The sequence below is a fragment of the Temnothorax americanus genome, unplaced genomic scaffold (genome assembly GCF_048541705.1).
Source record: "Temnothorax americanus isolate GAGA-0224 unplaced genomic scaffold, ASM4854170v1 Scaffold6, whole genome shotgun sequence".
Lineage (NCBI taxonomy): Eukaryota > Metazoa > Arthropoda > Insecta > Hymenoptera > Formicidae > Temnothorax > Temnothorax americanus.
Window position 1 is genome coordinate 73,614 of NW_027509751.1, and position 20,535 is coordinate 94,148.

The 20,535-nt window shown below is 36.0% G+C and overlaps 1 protein-coding gene and 1 long non-coding RNA gene across 4 annotated transcripts in view; one reads left to right on the forward strand and one right to left on the reverse strand.

Annotated features, from left to right (window-relative positions):
• Dcx-emap (Doublecortin-domain-containing echinoderm-microtubule-associated protein) overlaps positions 1 to 20,535 on the reverse strand; it is a 31,454-nt gene that overhangs the window by 6,642 nt on the left and 4,277 nt on the right. For 2 of the 3 annotated variants that reach the window (XM_077420459.1, XM_077420458.1), the window contains 11 exons: positions 19,856 to 20,348; positions 18,714 to 18,891; positions 8,390 to 8,629; positions 7,753 to 7,869; positions 5,804 to 6,035; positions 5,347 to 5,642; positions 4,851 to 5,015; positions 4,561 to 4,656; positions 4,083 to 4,220; positions 3,713 to 3,973; positions 3,083 to 3,340 (listed from right to left, as the gene is read on the reverse strand). In XM_077420459.1, coding sequence (XP_077276585.1) covers positions 3,083 to 3,340; positions 3,713 to 3,973; positions 4,083 to 4,220; positions 4,561 to 4,656; positions 4,851 to 5,015; positions 5,347 to 5,642; positions 5,804 to 6,035; positions 7,753 to 7,869; positions 8,390 to 8,629; positions 18,714 to 18,891; positions 19,856 to 20,348 — 2,474 coding nt within the window. Of the gene's footprint in view, positions 1 to 3,082; positions 3,341 to 3,712; positions 3,974 to 4,082; positions 4,221 to 4,560; positions 4,657 to 4,850; positions 5,016 to 5,346; positions 5,643 to 5,803; positions 6,036 to 7,752; positions 7,870 to 8,389; positions 8,630 to 9,210; positions 9,672 to 10,108; positions 11,431 to 18,713; positions 18,892 to 19,855; positions 20,349 to 20,535 lie in introns of those variants that run through there. The other variant, XM_077420460.1, reaches the window with a different exon arrangement.
• On the forward strand, positions 1,776 to 4,565 carry LOC143905231 (uncharacterized). Its single transcript, XR_013259145.1, has 3 exons — positions 1,776 to 1,921; positions 2,269 to 2,841; positions 3,233 to 4,565. It is a non-coding gene; the product is annotated as an uncharacterized LOC143905231 (long non-coding RNA).

Consider the following 20,535-nt stretch of genomic DNA (forward strand, 5'->3'; position numbering starts at 1 on the left):
ATTATATAATATATAATTATATAATATATAATAATAGTAGTAAAAGAGCAAATTGAATTATATTTAGAAAATAATAGTATTATAACTGAACATCAATCGGGCTTTAGAAAACATTATTCATGTGAAACAGCGATACAAACTGTTATAGACGAATGGAAACTGATAGTTAGTGAAGGGAGAATGGTGGGGGTAATTTTCATGGATCTGAAGCGAGCGTTTGAAACAGTAGATAGGGGAAGATTACTAGGAAAATTATATCAATATGGAATCAGAGGTAAGGTTCTTGAATGGTTTAATTCATATCTAACGAATAGAACTCAGAAGGTGAGATTTAATAATAAATGGTCAAAATTAATGGCAACGGAATATGGAGTTCCACAGGGATCTGTATTGGGACCTTTGTTATTTATACTTTACATAAATGATATAATCAAAGTCTGTCCAGAAGAGTGTAAGATAAAAATGTTTGCCGATGATACTTTAATATATGTAGAGGGAGAAAGTAGCGCAGAACTAGAAAGGAAAATGAATTCGATGTTTGTTATAGTAGAGAGAGAGAGAGAGAGAGAAAGAGAGAGAGAGAGAGAGAGAGAGAGAGAGAGAGAGAGAGAGAGAGAGAGAGAGAGAAAAGTGGATGAATATAAATAAGTTAAAAATGAATGCAGGGAAAACGAAATATATGATAATTAGAAGTGTAAGAAAAGAGCTAAGAGGTAATATTATGTTGACATGCTTAGATGGAACTGAGATAGAGCGTGTCGAAATGATGAAATACCTAGGTATAATGATTGACGATAGGCTTAGATTTAGAGATCACTGTGATTATATGCTAAAGAAAATAGGAAAAAAAACGAGTTTTCTTAATAGAATAGGTAGTTATATATCGGCTTATACCAGATGCACGATATATAAAACAATCATAGCTCCTTATTTTGAGTATTGTGCAACGTTATTAATTGACATGAGTGAAACGGAGCTAACCAGGCTGCAAAAAGCGCAAAAACGAGCTATGAGAGTCATACTGCAATGCAATAGATATACCAAAGTGGAGCATATGCTGCAAGCGCTGCAGTTTATGTCCATAAGACAGAAGCTATATTATAATGTGTGTACATTTATCTTTAAAGCGGTGAACAACATGCTACCGGAACAATTAAAAAACCGTCTAGAATTAGTGGGAAAGAACACTGATAGGCAAACCAGACAAACCGGCGATATAGCAATAGTGTTTCGTAGGACGAGAAATGCGCAAAAAAGTATTTTCTATGAAGGAGTAAAAATGTATAACGCACTGCCAGCCGAAATTAAAAGATGCGAAAAACAAAAAATGTTCAAACGTGTGCTAAAAGAGTACGTTCTGTTGTATGTATAAATATGTAGTATGTAAAAATAACTGAGAAAGATCATTCATTCATTCATTCATTCATTCATTCATTCATTCTCTCTCTCTCTCTCTCTCTCTCTCTCAGCAGAAGCAGACGTGTGAAGCTGACGATTCGTGCAAGATTCGTCAGATTCCTCGGATTCAGAAGAATCGCGTAATAATGAAGCAGAACAACAGAAGACCTTAAAACTTCAAATATTACTTTGACTAAAGAGGAGAAGAAAACACCTTTGGACCACCCCCGCTTAACGTCTCTGTCAACCGCGTCGACAGCTGTAACAGCCTCGACATCTGCAACACCTTCGACATCTGTGATGTAAGTATAGATATTTAATTGAAGAAAACCACCTTTGGACCACCCCTGCTTAACGTCTCTGTCCGAAAGACGGAGCCCAGTTTGCTCCGCACAAGGGTCTCAATCTTGCACGGAGGGGCGCGGCTTTCGGAAAAAATTCCACGGCTCTAGTGGACTCGAACCCGGTTCCACGGATTACGAGTCTGGCGCTCTACCACTAGGCCACACCGCCGCCCGATATCGTATGTATTTTACATTGTATTTCACAACACTGCTGCTCATTTTATAGATTCTTTTTTTCTTGATTGTATGTGTTTTTAAATAAATAATCGATTGTAAATACAGTTGAAAAGTAGTTGCAAAAGTGTATATAAAATAATATATATATATATATATATATATATATATATATATATATATATATATATAATGTATATATTAAAAAATTTTGTATAAAGTTTTTGAGAAGATCAACGTTGAAAATTAAAAAATTAATAATACATTTTCTTAATTTGATGAGTTTCTTTCGGCACGTACTATAAATAAAAATATATTTTATTCAAGGGAATGAAAATATTGTTTGTTTCAGGTTATTCAGCTTCATTGACGATTGTACTATTGAAGTAGATAAATCGGATGGATGAGCTGCAGTGGAAAGCTATGTAATACGGCGAGCAACAAAACAAGAATTTTCATTCGATTAAGTATTTGCTCCCGTAAGAAACAAACGGCGCACAAGGAAAAGACTCGATCCTCGATCCTCGATCAGATCCCCACCACCCCCGAGCCTTCTGCATGTGTTATTCTCATCTCGCTCACTCCACGACTCCACGTACCGTCTCGCTCGCTCACATAACGAAAAATCAATAACTTTGCGTTACCGACATTAGCACAGAACGCAACCTAAGTTACCCCGTGGCCCAAACGTGGACATTGGCTACGTAGTTCACGTGCACGTTTTACATCGTTCCCAGAGGGCGTATCGCGTTCGCGGATCACGGATCACTGGCTACTGTTGCGGGCTGCGGCTGCGGAAACAGTGCGGCAGTGCGCGGTGATAATTCGTCCTATTGAGAAAGACTTGCACGCGGATCTTCCGTTGGACGTCGCAATCATGAAGATGCAAGGGACGAGCTTGGGGAGCATAAAGAAGAATCCAGCCGTGAGCACTTAGCACTCGCAGATTACTTCGCGTCACGGAACGTCGCGATGCCATGCAATGCGCTCTCTCTCTCTCTCTCTCTCTCTCTCTCTCTCTCTCTCTCTCTCTCTCTCTCTCTCTCTCTCTCTCTCTCTCTCTCTCTCTCTCTCTCTCTCTCTCTCTCTCTCTCTCTCTCTCCCTCTCCCTCTCCCTCTCCCTCTCCCTCCTTTCCCTCCCACCCACCCTCCCTCCTGAAATTTACCTGGGTAGTCCACAATAGCTTGTGTCTCCGCCAGAGAGCGATATTCTTGTCATGTCCCGCGGTGGCAAAGACCTCGTCGTCAGGATGAACCGCCAAACCCCACAATTGTCTGCCATGGCCGAATACGACTTGGTTAAATCTTCTTTGCAGAGAACCTTCGAGGATGTTGTTCCGCGTGGTTCCCACATAAATGTTTCCATCATTCCGTCCGGGACGTTGCGGATATATACTGCGGACTCCGCCTACCGATTCTGGCAGCTACAACACGTAAGATTAGCTTCGCTCGAGTGAGGCTTGCTTGTCATGCAATCACCGTATAGTTTCGATCTAAATTCTAAATTATTGACCTAATTGGCTTTAGGCAGAAAACAATTAATTAATCGAAATTAGAATTGAAATATTATTTTTACTTAAATCGCTTGTCTCCCTCTTCCTTTCCTAATTACGATAAGCGATTTAGGCTTTTCTCATTTCTATTTCGTTACCTATACATATAATAATAATTACGCGATCCGAGAAGAAAAGCATTATAATAGCAAAGGGTTGTTATCCGATAGCCAGTCAGTATAATAGCCAGCCCAAAGGCGTGCCGTTGTCACCGACCAAATTAAATTGTTTAAAACGTTCGACCTTTGTGTCGGTGATGCGTTTGTAATTCTGCAATGAGTCCCAAGCGGCTATTTTCCTATCCTTTTCGCCGCCGGAGAGGAGTGTGCCTTCCGATAACATAACGAGAGAGCTAATGCCTTTGTTGTGCGCTTCAAATTCCATTCGTACAAAATATGCCCCGTCCGCGTCCACCGAATACACCGTGATGAAACCATCGCTGTCCGCCGTAACGACGTCGCCATCCTGTTCGAATTGGATGCTCGTCACGTGTGTACGGGATGGCTGAAAGTGTAAGCCGAATCACTTCTAAAGTAAAAATTATACATGTACGTGATACAAAATATTAAAAGCTACCAGGATATAATTTAATTGATTATACTCGAATACTTACCGGTTTGATGATGTCAGTTCGCTCGAAGAAACCGTCTTTTCGCCGATTCCAGAATGTCAAATGACCACGCCCATGTGTTATTAAGAGATTATCATCCAGTGGATGAAATGCCGCACCCGTCAGATCTTCTTGCATAGTCTAAATAAATCGTACGTGTAATACGTATTTTAGTATAATTTTCCAACATATATATATATATATATATATATATATATATATATATATAAATTAATGAAAATACGATGAGTGAAAGAGAGAGAGTGCGCGTGTGTTTGTGTGATTTTATGCATGATAAAATACTAGTAATATTCAAAATGTATATGGGCTTGTATATTCTTTTCTTCTTAAAAATATCAAATTAATACATTAATAAATTATTTATTAAAAATGTCACGGATATTATTATTAGGAAATTATCTTTTATTATGGACTATGATACTAATACTGTGCACGAAAAAGGAAAAATAAAACAACTTACCGCTACTTTCCCTAATAAGTGACCCCACTGCCATTGCCATACCGAAAGTATAGCTTCCCTTCCAGAATCCACGGCAAGTACGTAACTACCGCCATTCTATAATAATATCAAATAATTAAGTGTCTCCATGCATATAATATTTGTCAACTTATTATTACTTGTAATTGTCAATCGTTGAGTGCAGTAGTTGGAACATTGCACAATATTTGAAACTTATCCTTCATTTCTTTTTAACAAACACAATAAATACTTTCGTATAAATTACCTTCAGCCAAATTAAATGTAGTTACCAATTGTGAAAATGCTAATGCTGAGACGCCCATTTGAAATTCGGTCATGCCGAACACGTAAAGGGTGAGAAGAGTCTCCGTTGACCATATACGAACATGCGGCTGTGCCTTCCTATGCCTGCCCGCCTTTTGACCGGACGCGACGAGTTCTCTGCTAGGATGAACCTGAAATGAAGGTATTTTGCTTCTGATGGTGCTCAAGTTACACATAAATAAATTTTGAGTGTCTTTGACCTTAATGATGATAAATAATTTTTTTTTTTTTTATTAATAATAAAAAGAGAAACACTCAATCTTTGTGAGATACGGAAGTACCAAATATTGTCTCGATTTACACACACGCGGGGGTCTGTTTTCTATTGCTGAACTAGTGCAGCCAGTTCTACTATATATACCTACGCAAATCTACTATACACGATACTTTTGGGAGTTCGATGTTTGATCCCCATTTTGCTTTGTCCGCACTTTTTCGAACGGAAAACATTATAATACTTACCTCCATACACATAATATCCTCCGTGTGCCCAATATAATGTCGTTGCGCATTCTCTTCTCGATCGAAAAGTATCGCCACAGCCGCGACATAATACAATAATTCGCCACTGGGTAAAACCCAAAGATTTTTGCGAGTATCGGTCCCTCGATAACCGTAGACCCATTCAAGTTGCAGCTTCTTCTCAGGCGGCGAATTATCGACTGGAGGCAGATGAGAGGGAGGATAAAACGATCGTCTGAGTCCTCTGATTGTCACTCTGGCCGGTTCCTCGCGTAGCACTTCTACGACGCTATAATCTGCCAACGAGATATGACGAGTTCTTAATCTTGAAATATGTTCTTTACAAGAAGAAAGAGATTCGAAATTGTGTGTGAAAGTCAAACTTAAGAACTTAATATATATAGACTAGTGATGAGATTATTTAAAACAGTCAGGACTGATCGTTGACTATTTTTACCGTTTACTCGAACAACTTCGGAGTCAGGAGCATACAAGGATCTTGGTCTGCTCTTGCTGCGAGCCCTTCTCTGACGACTAACTTCTTCCACGACGGTGGATGGTCCACGTGACCTTGACCTTCGTACCGGAGATGCTACAACGCCACCGGCCATAACGACAGCCGATCCGGTACCCAAATAAAATGTATCCACATCCGCGAATTCGTTTCTCAATTGCGAGAAACTTCTCACCTGGTGACATATTATACAGAACAATTTCGTTTGTGCTGGATATTTTAGAGAATATCTATTATAAATATTATAATAAACTATAAAAAATATAATTTGTGAATTCTAGATATATAGAGTTCTTCATTCTCTTCATATCTTGTAGATTAGTTCCGCATAGAATAACGAATTCTAAAAGTTTCACTTTTATTAATTACCTCTTAAGACTACTCTCTCTCTCTCTCTCTCTCTTGTGCTATAAAATATAAAATAAATATCTTTCGATGATCGCGCAGGAGTATTATATATCGCATTAAAATGAAATCCTTTACGAATTGATTATATTTTGATTTTTTTGCGAGACATTCATATTTATATAAATATAAATGAATAATAAGTTCTTGCAATTAAATATTTTAATTACAAAGCGGCATATTATACTTTACGTTGTTCAATTGGACCAAAAAATGTCAATTGTTTTTTTATTCGCCATTTTTTCTCCCCTTGTGACAATAATTTTACAAGAGAGAAAGCGAGAGAGAAAGAGAGAGAGAGGGGTCGATGACGTGTTATTTGGCGAAGAAAATTGGCCCATTTGAAATTCATCACGATCGTGACCTAAAAAGATGAATCTCTGACCTTTTTACACACACACACACACACACACGTGGGAGCATGTTCGTCCTACTTACATCACGACCACCTCCTGTGAGAAATATATAACCGTGTAATTTATTACAATGTCAAAAATTTAAACCGGCGTCGCGGTACTCGATGTTGCGCTTTTCCTTTTTTGACTCCATTCGTCGTATACATTCTCGAACGATACAGAGTTCAACATTAATAGTATAGCAAGTATGCGTCACATAAGAATAGCGTATAAGACAGCTTTTAGAGCGCGAGAACGTTGGCGATGTGAAGGCTTCAAGTAAAGTACGACGATCACATATATCGCACGTTACACATCGAATAGGTATGTCCTGTAGCCAAAGTGTCGCGGGTAGAATTTTTGTTATCTTCTTTAATGAAATTTATCCTTTGAACAGAACTTTCTACATTTCTAAAAATCCTATTTAAAATACATATATGAGTGTGTTTAAACTTTTCCCAAATTTACAATTATGTAAATATATGTGGAAATATGATACCGTATATATATAGTATATAATGATACTTCCTTCGTACAATTTTATTTGAAACGTCTATGTATATAGAATTAGGATTCTCGAATAAAATAATAACAAAATTTCTTTTTAAGGCAACATATGGGACGTACAAACAAAAACTTCATTTCGCAGGATCTCGAACAAGGGCCGACCCCGTTTTATCGTCATGCTTCGAATTTTATACCTTCGTCGCCTGCCTCTTCCCGTGGCGCGGCATGCATATTTATGGTTAACGTCGCTCTCACAAGTCGATTTTACAAGTACAATGCTGATATCTCAGATTTACATATGTCCTTTTTCTTTTTTATACTTTCAAATCACGCACTCTTTTCCAGATTTTTTCTAAATATGTTGACCGTAAAACGACATTTTAGCGTTGCACATATAAATATAAGAATTTAATAGATTTACAAATTAATTTTATTCAATAAAATCTAGTTTGTGAAAATTTAGAATAAATTCCAAAAAAAATAAAAAATTTTAAAAATTTGGTAGAAAAATAATTTTGCCAAACTCTTAGTATTGTTCTTTAATTTTAATTCATATTGTATATAAATTTGAGTGATAATACTAACCTCTTGTCCTGAAACAGTGAACATCCTCTTAGCCCCATTCATTTTCAACACTTGTCCAAGATCTTCTAAAACTTCTTCGAAGGGTTGCGATGTACGAAGATTTAATAAAACTCGGCACTGACGACAAAATAAGATTATTTTAAACTAGATTAAATTTTTGTATGTCCTTGATTACGTTAACAAATGTAACGACAAAGAAATTTTAACTATTTAGATATCAAGTAAAACTAGATATCAAGTTAAATTACTTCGAAAAATGTGAAACTATCAACTACTGCAGCTTCTCAATTTAAATAAAACATAAAACAAATAATTGAAAAGAGAAGGTTAAAATTATCCTTATAAAAAATGTAGGGGAAAATGTAGGCCCGGTTCATAACAGGACCACGGAGCATAAGGCATAGTGGGATATGATCGATAACTTTTTAAGTTTTTACAGACATGCTGCCACGTAATGAAATGTTTCGAAATTATTACTCTTAAACGTCTCTAACCGCGTGTTGAATTTTCATCAGTTTTTATATTATTTTTAAAAGAGAGAAAGAGAGAGAGAGAGAGAGAGAGAGAAATTAATGCGTAAATTAATATAGATCTCGGATGTAATAAAGTAACAACTTTCGGTTGTTACCGCACCTACCTGAACAGTATGGTCGTGGTTGTTAACGATACGAATGACACGGCCCGAAGAGGGCTTTCCGCCCCCAGGGGGTGGCGCTTCTTCAGTGATGGAGGCTTTCCGGCTAAGACTCGGTACCGCTGGCGGTCTACTTTGCCACCCTCCAACCCCACTTCCGGTCCCAGTGGTACCGCTCCTACTACCTCCACCGCCTGCTGGGGTAGTGTACCAGGTGTTGTTCTTCTTCCCGTAGCTGGCCGGCTATCGTGGAAGATTTAAAATTATTATTGTCATTAGTTTATTCGCGCGTTTTATACTTTCCGTGACGTATATATATCTATATACAGCGATAGAGACATCCGCGAGGTGTGCTAAAATTATTATTTAAATCTATCAAACATATTTCAATGTTTTTAAGCTATTTCAATACACTATAGCATACAGCTATAACATACAGCTATTATTATTATTTATTTCACTATATTTCACTATTATTATCACTTTAATTATCTCCTTTAACATATTTTATATTATATGACATTTTGAAAGAAATTCGATAAAATAAGGCAAATTTGGCCTTGACGTATTTTCCCATCGTATCTCATCCTGTCTCGATTTTAAATCCTTAATTTAAAAAAATGTAAGAGAGAAAAGTACAAAATTATAAAATATTTATAATATTTGTCTCATTACTTCTTTCTCACATTACATTCTTTCTTATATTACCCATATCTAGATGTTATATATACGTTAGATCCAAATCTCTGAGTCTTGTTTCGGGATATATTTCGAATATGAATTTAATATGAAATGTCGTCGTATCGCATAAATATTGAGAAAACCTGCATCATGTCGGCCGGCAGCGATATCACTTCAAAGGAATCGCTCATTAACACGACGAAACTATCTGTCCAGCAGCTCAAGTCTTGACTGTGATATTCGATCTCCGAGTCACTGCAGGAGTTCTCTATTTCTCGCCTAGGGTCAAAATCCGGTTCCGAATTTTCGTCCGATCGGGACGAAGACAAACTTGCAGACTCAATTGTGAATCTCAATTGACCCCTTGCAACCTTTGAAGATTCACTTCACTTTTGCCACATTAAATATGTCGAATGTATACGATACGCGAACTCATATGACCCGAAAAAACTGGCATTTCACAGTTTGTCCTCTGTGGTATCAGTTTTTCTTGAAAATACGTATTTCTATATCTTTAATCGAATCTATTTTCACATCAATCCCCAACGATTCTCCACGAGCATTGAAAAGGAATAAATTCCCGTTACGGATGTTTCGGAAAGAACTGAACAAAGAGACATTAAACAAATGCGTCACGACAAATGTGTTTTGTAAAAAGATTATAAGATCAAACGAGATCTTGCTTTGATTACAATCGCGACCTCAGATGATTAAAAAAACTTGCATCATTTCACTGCGCTTATACGCGTTACGTTCTTGACAATTCTCAATATCTTCAATCGCAATACACAAATCCTTAATCTCAATTCTTAATAACCTTTCATAGTTATCGAAGATAAACAATGATATTTTCTTATCGAGAATTAAGAATATTGAAAGAATTAAGCTAAAAGCGTAAAATAACGCAAAAAATCGCGACTTTTTATTACGATCAACCGGAGGAGATAATCACAGATTTTCGATTTCGACATTAGATTCACCAATCCACGGAAAAAGTTATGATATGACGATATTTGGCGTGAAAGTCACCGTGAAAGTTACAATTGATTATATCTTTTCGTCAATCTTGATTTGCGTGACACAATTGCTATCTCTCTCTGTTTCGAATACGGACCGAACAGGCTGATACAACCGCGACTGTGCTCAATGGACGACTACTGGGGCAAGTAGGAGGCGGGATAGTTGTATTGAAAACTGGGGTGCTGCAACATCCCCTACCACACCTCTCCACCTTACGTTACCATACCTTACGAAGGGCTCAAGCTGCCGCCGCTCAAGGACGACCAACCATCCCCCAACCCTTCACCTCCTCTTCCATTCTCTGCCTTCACCCCTCTTCTTACCTTCCGTATAGCGATACTAATCCAGAATGCTCTGATACTGCTTACAAGGCAGTAAGGGAATTGCAACAATTTCCCTTTTCGTTCCCCTTTATTCCCCGTAATTTTTATGAATATATTGAGCGCGTGCTTTGCGTCACGGCACCTGGATGGCATTGGGCAACTTTTATTTCTTCTTTAAATGATGTACAGAGTGTCCATGAATTACTGAATGTTCCATTGTCAAGATTATTTTACCTAAATTTTTTTCTTCTTGACCAATTGGGCCGTTCTTTTTCTTCTCTTTGACTTTTATTCTCTACTCTTTGACGATCGATCGAAAAATGACGCACGAAAGATTAATTATTAAGGATTTTAGTTCAAACGCTTGCGATTTGCGTATGTATGTGTGTGTTTTGTGAGTTTGTGCGCGCACATCTGCATGCAATTTTTATAAACTAAATACTAAAACTATCAGAATTTAATATTTAATATCTTATATGTAAGAATTCTCAATATACCGAATGGCCAATAGTAATCAGACGCATATACTTCGACTAATCTTATTGTTACAGTCGATTGATCAATGGGCATCGTTTTGACTCTTGTTATAAGTTTGGATGATGCAAGTTCCATTGTGATTAGTGCTTGTTCCGATAAAAGGCGATAAAAGCATCCGCGGAAATTAAGAACGCCCACGCCTTCCTGATAAATCTCTCACGAAAAAAAACCTGATTTCCCAGGAAATTCAGCCCATATATTAAAGCACTTAACTTGATTAGCTACGTAAGACTAATACTAAAAATGGATCTTGAAGAGAAGAAAAAAAGAGCTAACGAGGCTAATAGTCCAATAAGCTGAGTTATGACTTCAAAACACGCGTACTATCTCTTTAACAAAAGATCAGTCATTAATATTATACTTTTTACATCGTCATTCTTTTGTAACAAATTATGCAGGTAAAGAACATATTGAATTTTTCTCCAATGGCTTTCTCAATAAGTATTTTTAAACATATTACCGATTATATTAAAAGTTAAATTTAATAATTATAGTCTATTTCTGTCATTCTGTCTTCAAATACAAAAGATTTTTATGTGTTTTCATTATGTATTACAAATTACAGATTCACGCACTCAAAAATTTAAGATTATTAAAAAATATATACGTGTATAAACCTTTGAGTTGAGTGCCATAACAGAAAAGATATGAAACACTTAAATATTCATTCAAATATAATTATCTTGACAAAAATTTTGTAAGCATCAGTAATTTCATTTAAGAGGACTTGATAAAAAGAATAAACATCTTATATTAATATAAATTAGTGCAAGTTATTGTAAATAGCTTTTACAAAAGAATAATTGCCAGTCAGCGTATTATTAGCGCTGCCACCCAGCTATCGGACCATTTTTAGGGCAATTAAGGTCATTTAAGAAAAAAAAACATTTACCTTTATTTTCCCAGATTTACCTTTGGATAGCCAGAAATGTACCTAACAAATTCTTTTCACAAAATGATTTAAAATTTATAATAAGGACAAAACAGGAAATTGAACGATGTACAAATACAATTAGTAAATCTCTCCGCGGGTGCAATTTTATTAAATAAAACAAATAGTACATTTCATTACATATAATAAAATAAAGACTCAGCCAAACAAAATAAAAGTTTAAACATTATTATTATCTAGATAAAGCAAAAAGATTTGAGTACTGAGTGGACAGTTCTGGCTATCCAGACCAAGAATGTCTCCGAGCTGGTCGCGAAAGGCCAAACGCAAACATTCTTTTGTATATTTACCTAGCAATTGTTTTCATCTTTGCATTTTTGTTTCCGGCAGCATGATTAGATAGGTTCCATCCGGAGCATACTATTAGCGTTGTGTCATTCTGTCCTTGTTTTACAATTTACATCTAATCGATAAAGATAGACGCACCTTTCATATCAGCAACGCCACTTGTTTATAGCATTCGGTTCGCGGTGCTAATTGTAAGTAATCAGATGCTGAGACACCGGACCCGAGTACCAAGTAAGTAAGCAACAGTGAACGAGTAGCAATTGTTAGCAGACGAGACAACAAAAATACGAATAGAATACTTGTGTTTTACATGTTATAATGTTTTACATGACATAACATGACACGACATAATGACATTTTGAACAATAGTGATATTTTAGTGGCTTGTAAAAAAAAGGTGATAAAAAGTGATTAAAGTGACTAAATGGCAGCGCTCTATATCATGTACGAAATTTGTATCCTCAATATAAGAATGCAGGAGGTATAATAGTCGAAATGTATTCATACAGAATAAAGGTCAGCCCACTACTCGTTTTCTCGCAGATCAACCCTTCCGTTAAGTTTACATCGATATGATGCTTTAACCTCTTGTCCAGGCGTCATTAGTATTTCATCACTCCCCATCTCTCTCTCTCTCTCTCTCTCTCTCTCTCTCTCTCTCTCTCTCTCTCTCTCTCTCTCAAATTTTCATTATAGAAATTTCATAACTAATAATCTCGTTATTTGGTTTATTGAGATTTTATATATGGAACAAGAGAGAAATGTATATCTTCTTATTCTTTTACTAATTTTAATTTTATAAATGTAAAATTTACGCACGCATGCACGCACGCGCATGCGCGAAAATTTTCTGGTTTTATATATTGTATATTATATTGTGTATCTCTCTCTCTCTCTCTCTCTCTCTCTCTCTCTCTCTCTCTCTCTCTCTCTCTCATATTCTTTTTAAATAAGATATTATATTAATTTTGTCATAATTAAAGTATTTCTGTCATATGCCGCGTACATGTATACAATGCGTGTAAAATTACAATATAATTGCGACTATCGCGTGCAATGTCATCTCTGAGTTGATTATAATTCCGAAAAAAGATTAGAAAAAATTGCGCGGTTGATAAGCCGCGACAATAAATCTTTTCGATAAGCTTCTCAATGCCAAACTTAATGCTTAAGAATTTCTTAAATATCTTAGCAGAGATTAAGAACAAAGTTTTAAATTTAGAAAATTATGAAAAGATAATAACAAAGACACAATGAGATACTTATACAAAACTGTTCAGTCAATCGAGTGAATCGACGAGAAAATGGAGAATTTCTTGGAAAATTGTTGGAAAAACCAATAAGAGACGTATAGAACAAGTCATTTTACCGGGTTGCATATTTTTCGTGAAAAAGACATATATATCTAATTAAATAGATTAGCACGCTAACATTTATATTCAAGCTTTCTGCTTTCTCAACACGACTACGCACACACAAATAAAATGAGAATTATTACATACTTTCAATTTTACATTTTATCGTTTATTCATTTATTCATTATTGTATAATATATTGTACAATATATTACAGTTGTGATTTGTGTGTTTGATATTTTAAATATTTTTATCTTTGTTCATTACCCACATTAAAAAGTTTTCTAAGAAGTTAATTTAAAGTTTGAAAGAAAAATGTTCTAGAAATTGGCATGGCTGAGATTTAACTCTTTTAAAAATCTTCCAACCGAGCAATGCAATACAATTGGCTGACAATCTGCCGTAAATGATATTATTGATATTGATAAAGCACCGCGTAAACAATTGTAGAGAAAAACCTATATCGTGATTTCCAAACGCCAAACGATTTTTCTTCTACTTCTCTTTTCGCTCGTTTCTAACTTAACGTGAGGTATCCTTGCGATATGAAAATGAAGAACGTGCTCTCTCATATATATGTTGCGTGACGATATCAAGGTCTCGTGATTCAAAACGTGCCGTAGCGATTACGGAAAAATAATTCGCCGGAGAAAATAATAGCTGGAGTAAGGAGCACTCGTCAGCTATCGCTCGATAGAGCAGCGATTACGGAGAAGGATAAGAAGTCTAGCTAAACTAAAAAGTATATCTAATGAATGCTAATGAAAACACTTGTGTGTGTATATATTGCGCACTTGTCGCGTTTCTTTGATTCCCACGCTATCTTAGTGACATGAACTACGGCAAACAATGCAATCGATCACGGAGATATCAATGCTGGGACTGTCGTTGATTTGGGCATGAATAAATGGCTATACAGCCATTCGAAGCACAGGAAATTACGCGCGTGCGTGCGTGCGTGCGTGCGTATGTGTGTGTGTGTGTGTTTTATGTACACGTTTTATACACAGATATAAAATCGCTGATAAAGGTAAATTTAAGGAAAATTTCACACAGAAATTAAGTTATCCAGAAAAATGAAAAGCGAGAGTAGATGAGAGAACAATCGGCAAAATAAGATTTTTCTGGAGCAACGACCTTGTATAACTTTAAGATTACTTGAAATCTTTAAAAGCAGCGTTTTCTCGAAGGTAAACCAAGCAAAGAGAACTTGGTGTTTATTGATCCCAAGAGGCCCGGTTGACCAACGGTCAATGAGATACGGTCTCTCCCCCATTCTCTTGCCACCCTCTACAACGGCCTTCTTAACGGAAGTAGGAATTCTCCCCCCCCCCCTCTCTCTCTCTCTCTTTCTCTCTTTCCCTCCCTCTCCTACCTCCCACTTACTACTCCGTGATTCATGCATTCTCAGGTGTTCTGACCAAGAAAATCGAGTTGGTTACTATTATGAAATCATCAAAGCATTCAAGGAAAATTTATATATAGTTTGGGGAAACTACGAACCTTAATTACTTTCTATTGCATTAATAGTTTTCTAGAGAATTATTAACAAAATGTTAATAGCAATTTTGTGAAACGTAATCTATATATGCGGATATAGATCTCTTATTGTACTTACAAAAGATTGCCGTATTCCTATTATTTATGCAGTTACAGTGACTATAGGTACATATATTTTACGTTCTAAGGATTGTGCACATGGCACACACGACTGGCAATAGTGACTTCTTGTTGGTAGTATGTAATTAGGTCACCAATAGCGTGGCAAGCAACGCAAGGAACAAACACGCAATTTGCGCTTGGAAAAGAGAACGAAGGTGAACGAACATATAATAAAAATCTAATTAATGGCACGAATCTCTGTCGTGATAGCATAAATGTAAGGACGTGTACTTAATATGTTAGGTTGTCAGAAATTGACGATAATGGGAATGCAAAACAGATCGACGTACTACATATTTCGCGCAATATAGGAAATGACTCTGAAGGAATGAAACCTCACGACTTTTGTATCGCGGTATCTTTCGGTTATAATTTCATTATTCGTAGATAAAATTTAATATAAATCGGTCTTTCTTTTACAAAAATGTTAAACTATATATAGAGACAAATGTCCGATTACAAATGGAGCAAATTTGGAGTAGCTTGCGGATAAATAAAAGCTTATTCAGTTCCTTATTCTTCAGTTTCAAGTAAACTTTTGCAAAACTCTTAGGCCCGGTTGCCTAAGACCAACGTCGCATAACATTTAATCTTAGCTTAACTCACTCTTCGTCTCTTTCTAACTGTCCCCTTAGAAATGTTGGTGCTACCGGACCTTAAACTTTATAAACAGACTTGATTATTAACATGTTCGATATAAAAAATTTGCAAGGAAAACAGAGAACTAGAACGGAAAAGTTTCTGTTGAATTTATATACGATAACGAAAAAAATTGACTTTGAATTAACTGAAAATTCGCAGAAAAGGATAATCTGGAATATCTTGTATATATCTGGATATTCTACACATTACTATGTGACGAGAAGAGAAAAAACGCCATGAAAAAGATGTTCTAAAAGAATTGCTCTGTTTAACAAAGGTATATTTTACAAATCGCAATAGTATCAAAATAACGGCAGAAATGGCTTTGAGAGCAGAGTATATAGAGAGAAAGAGAGAAAGAGACCGAAGCATGGAAAGAAATCTAGGGAGAGAAATAGGAGAGGGAAGAAAAAGAAAGCGAAACTCTGACGGAGGAAGAAATACACGTGCGACCACTCTACGCAAACTCATCCCCGTTCGATACCGACATACCGACACTTTAAAATCACTATTACGTTTCTCTATTTCCTTATTACACATTTTCATTGTTTAAGGAATAAAAATTATCTCTCCCTTCCTTCTCTCACTGTAAACGCATCTGCCCGAATATTATAGCACAAGATTGAAAGGACATGTTTGGAGCATACGCAAGACGATATGTATCGCGTTTAAAAATACATTTAAAAAAATGCAGTTTCAGATCTTCGAAAAATATTAAGAAAAGTCGGTGTACTTCAAATTTTGAAAAATTTTATCGAGAATAAAATTGTACTGGAGATATCTCTCTCTCTCTCTCTCTCTCTCTCTCTCTCTCTCTCTCTCTCTCTCTCTCTCTCTCTCTCTCTCGGTACAGTAACTTTGATTAAATATGTTCTAAATAATTATTAATTTCGCAGATAATTGCAAAATTGTAGAAACATTAAAAAGAAACACACATGCTTTATTTTCTTAAAGATTATTTAAAAACTTATAAAATTAATACGGAAAAATTATCTCGAATGATTATCTTGTCAAATCGTCGCTTTGCCCCCTTCCCTCCTTCGCTTCTCGCTTTCTTTCTCTTTAGCCAATCAAATTGTAAAGTGAGTTGTACATTTCAGAATACTGATCTGGTGAGAAGTTAGTTGAGGTCAATCGGCATGTGCAAAGGCCAGTTGTTTAATGGAAGAATCATGCATAAGCTCTAGCCACTTTGGTGTATTAAAAAATAATCCTACATATAGTTGGCGATCGAAGTAACTGGATCGTAATTGCATCAGAGTGCATCGTAATACACAACGAGTTAAATTGGTCACACCTTTGAAGTAACGGAAGGGTGTGATCCATAATGCCGAATGACGTAAGACAAAATAAAATTGCTTCTCATCCATTGCACTCATAAACTTAACAAGCAATCAGATGATAGAATAGATAAGAAACATTTTTATTTGTTAGTTCTTTTCTATAAATTGCAACATAATTTTAAATTGTACGATATTATAAATAAGTATTTAATACTGTATGATATATAAAATGTTGGAGCAAGGCAAATCATAAAATTAAAATATATATAAATTTATATATATATATATATATATATATATATTATTCCTAGGGGGCGAAGAGGGAAAGAAAAGAAAAAAGCGCTCTCCGCTCAAATACAATTTTGCGTTGCGTGCGGCCTGCTTTAAGAAACTGATCTGGGCCAGATACACACAACGTCCTCGTCGTCGTTGCGTCGTCGTCAGCAACATTACATGCTATGGAGTATTCTTATAAATCATTATTATATCACATCTCTCTAAAAGTTATTTTTGAAAATCTATATTCCGACACATTTATATAGCGGCACGCTAAATTCTATAACCGCATTATTAGTATATTGTATTTTTTACTCTTTTTTAATCCTATACGATTTTTGTATAAAACGTGTGCGTGTATGCGTGTATGTGTGTGCGCGCGCGCGCTTATATGCGTTTTCTGACGGTTATTTTAAAATATTATTCATAAATAACAATTTCAAAACACGATAGCAATAATAGTATATGGTTATTGATAATTGGTTATTCGTATTATTAATCCGCATATGAGAACGAAAGAAAGCTCGAAATTTTGCAATCTTTTTTCAATTTTCGTTAAATTTATTTTGTACTAAAGAAAAGATATGTCATAGATTTAAGTCCATATAATCCGTATTTTATTCCTCCTAATTTAGATATTATCATTATATTCTCATTAATACTTATTCGCATAATTATTAATTAATTAGTTTTTACTAATCTTGTAGTAAGTATTGTTTTTATATTTTTGCAGTACTGTAAAGAAGATAAATAACACAAATTTTTTTTTAATCTACAAAAGTTTAACATTAACGTACTTTTACATTTGTCATAAATTATAAATATGTCATTTCTCATGCGTGGTGAACATCGGCGATAGGAAATAAAACGCCAGAATGTTCGCATTTGTAGCGCGATGAAATCGGTCGTGCTTTGAAGAAGACGTATTTACAACGTCAGTCAAGTTCACGAGTATCGAGGTTGTTACCAGCTAGCGCTTTAATCGGATGTGATTAACACACACTTTCACTATCTACGAAACGTGTTCCTGTACTTTCTCTTATCAAGATTACATCAACTATTACATCAATTTATTTTATCTAAAAAAATGCATAAATTATATTATTTATGAAAGTGGAAATTAATTAATAATTTTTGATCAAACAAATGTGTATGTTCCAGACCGTTCTAAATTGATTTTAGATTCTACCAACTAAAGTTTCATTCTTAAGATATGCGATATACATTCTATAATTTGAACAATAATTCTTGATTTATCCTTTCTGCAATAATCGAACTCCCGTGATGAATCGCACTAAGATCTCTTACCTTGAAAGTCTTGTAGCTGGACACTACGTAAGAGGCACCGTCCTCAAGTTCGTCGAGATGGATCTTTCGATCACCGTCCATCGAAAAGATGTGGCGCGCCCCTCTCGGCAAATCCATCCGAAGAGACAATCTATCCAGTAGAGCCTCCAAAGAACCAATGTCACGGCCAGGTTTAAATCTGAAAATATTCAGAAACTTCTCTAAAGTATATAAATATAGAGTAATATAGAGTTTCAAAGCCCTACGAGACATCCTTTTGAAATCCTTTAATCAATTTCGATTAAATTTTCCCTTAGAAGTATTATTAATTACATTATTGTAAAATGAAAGAGTAATACAAGATTGAAAACTTTAATCAATGCCACAAAGCTAATATACAAAACGTGAAACGTAATCTTCATTCAGATTTTAATTCATATAATTCATAATTTGACGATTGAATGCGTTTAAGCAAAATTTATTTAAATCTAAATATAATTCACTGCAAATAAATGTTATCCTTTTTAGAGTAGGGTCCTTTTTTGTCGTGACAATGCTTTTGCGTCGACGATGCTTGATGCTTTTACATTAATTAAATGCATTTTCATAAACCTTCGATAAAAATATTAATTAGAATGTTAGTCAACTAAATAAACATATTGTTCAGAGACATATTGGCATGCATCGTGTATCTCTCTTTTCAATTTTTTATATATCTTTCACCATTCTTTCTCTACCTCGAAATACACACACACACGTACGTACGTACGTACGGACGTATGTATAACTCGCGCACACGTGTGTGATTAATTTTTTATTTTATATCACATCAATATGTTAATAATTTTCTTTCAATCTCTGAATAAAATTTAACAGTAATTACTTGAACAATTATCGAGTATGTGTTTTATGTTACTGAAACAAAAGAGAGATGTATAGAACAGCGAAAAAATAAGAAATTATCTATATATTTGTTATGCTTTCTGTGCCATTATGCCTTCAGCGTAGGAAGAGAAAGATGTTTTTATCTTAATTGCGTGAGATACGCATAATGAATAAAATGTTACGACATATAATGATAAGTTTAGCAAGTATGTTTCTCGATTTGAGGCTTTTTCAGGCTTCTTGGTTCGGTTAGAGGTATTGACCGAAACGATGCTTACCTAAACTCCACTCCTGGAAAATAGGGATCGCCATTTTTATAAAAGGTGACTCTTCTCGCTCGCCAGTACCCGAGGTTGTTATATCTCGCGGCTTGTAGCTCGTGCCGGCTCTTGGGTCGGCTCGGCTGCTCCGACTGCTCCGGAGGCGGCATGCGGGGACTGGAGGGTCTGCTCTGCCTCCAGTAGCCGGCCATGCCGCCTCCACCCCCACCTTCGCCACCGGCAAACACACCCCCGACCTCTTCTCGCGTCGTCATTCCACCCTCCACTGCGATTCCACCCTCCACGTCCCCGTCCTCCTCCTCCTCCTCCTCCGCCTCCTCCTCTTCCTCCTCTTCCTCCTCCTCCTCCTCTTCTGCCTCCTCTTCCTCTTCGTCGTCCTCCACCGGCATCGCCGATGCCGCGGTGGGCGTCGCGATGCTCGCGGCGACACCGCCCTTGGACGAATTCTCGTGAATCCGCGACGTTTCTTGCTCCTCTTTCTTCATCGCATCTGAATGAAGTAGAGTCGGAATTTTTTGAAGCTGACTTAATTGTTAGCCAAATATCTGTATCGCGATCATCCTTAATCTTAAATTTTGCCTATTATTAATCATCCGTACTTTTGTAAATAAAATTATCTTTTTCGCACTGCCTTCCCACGCTACTACATACACTTCTTGCCTAGAATAAAAATGACT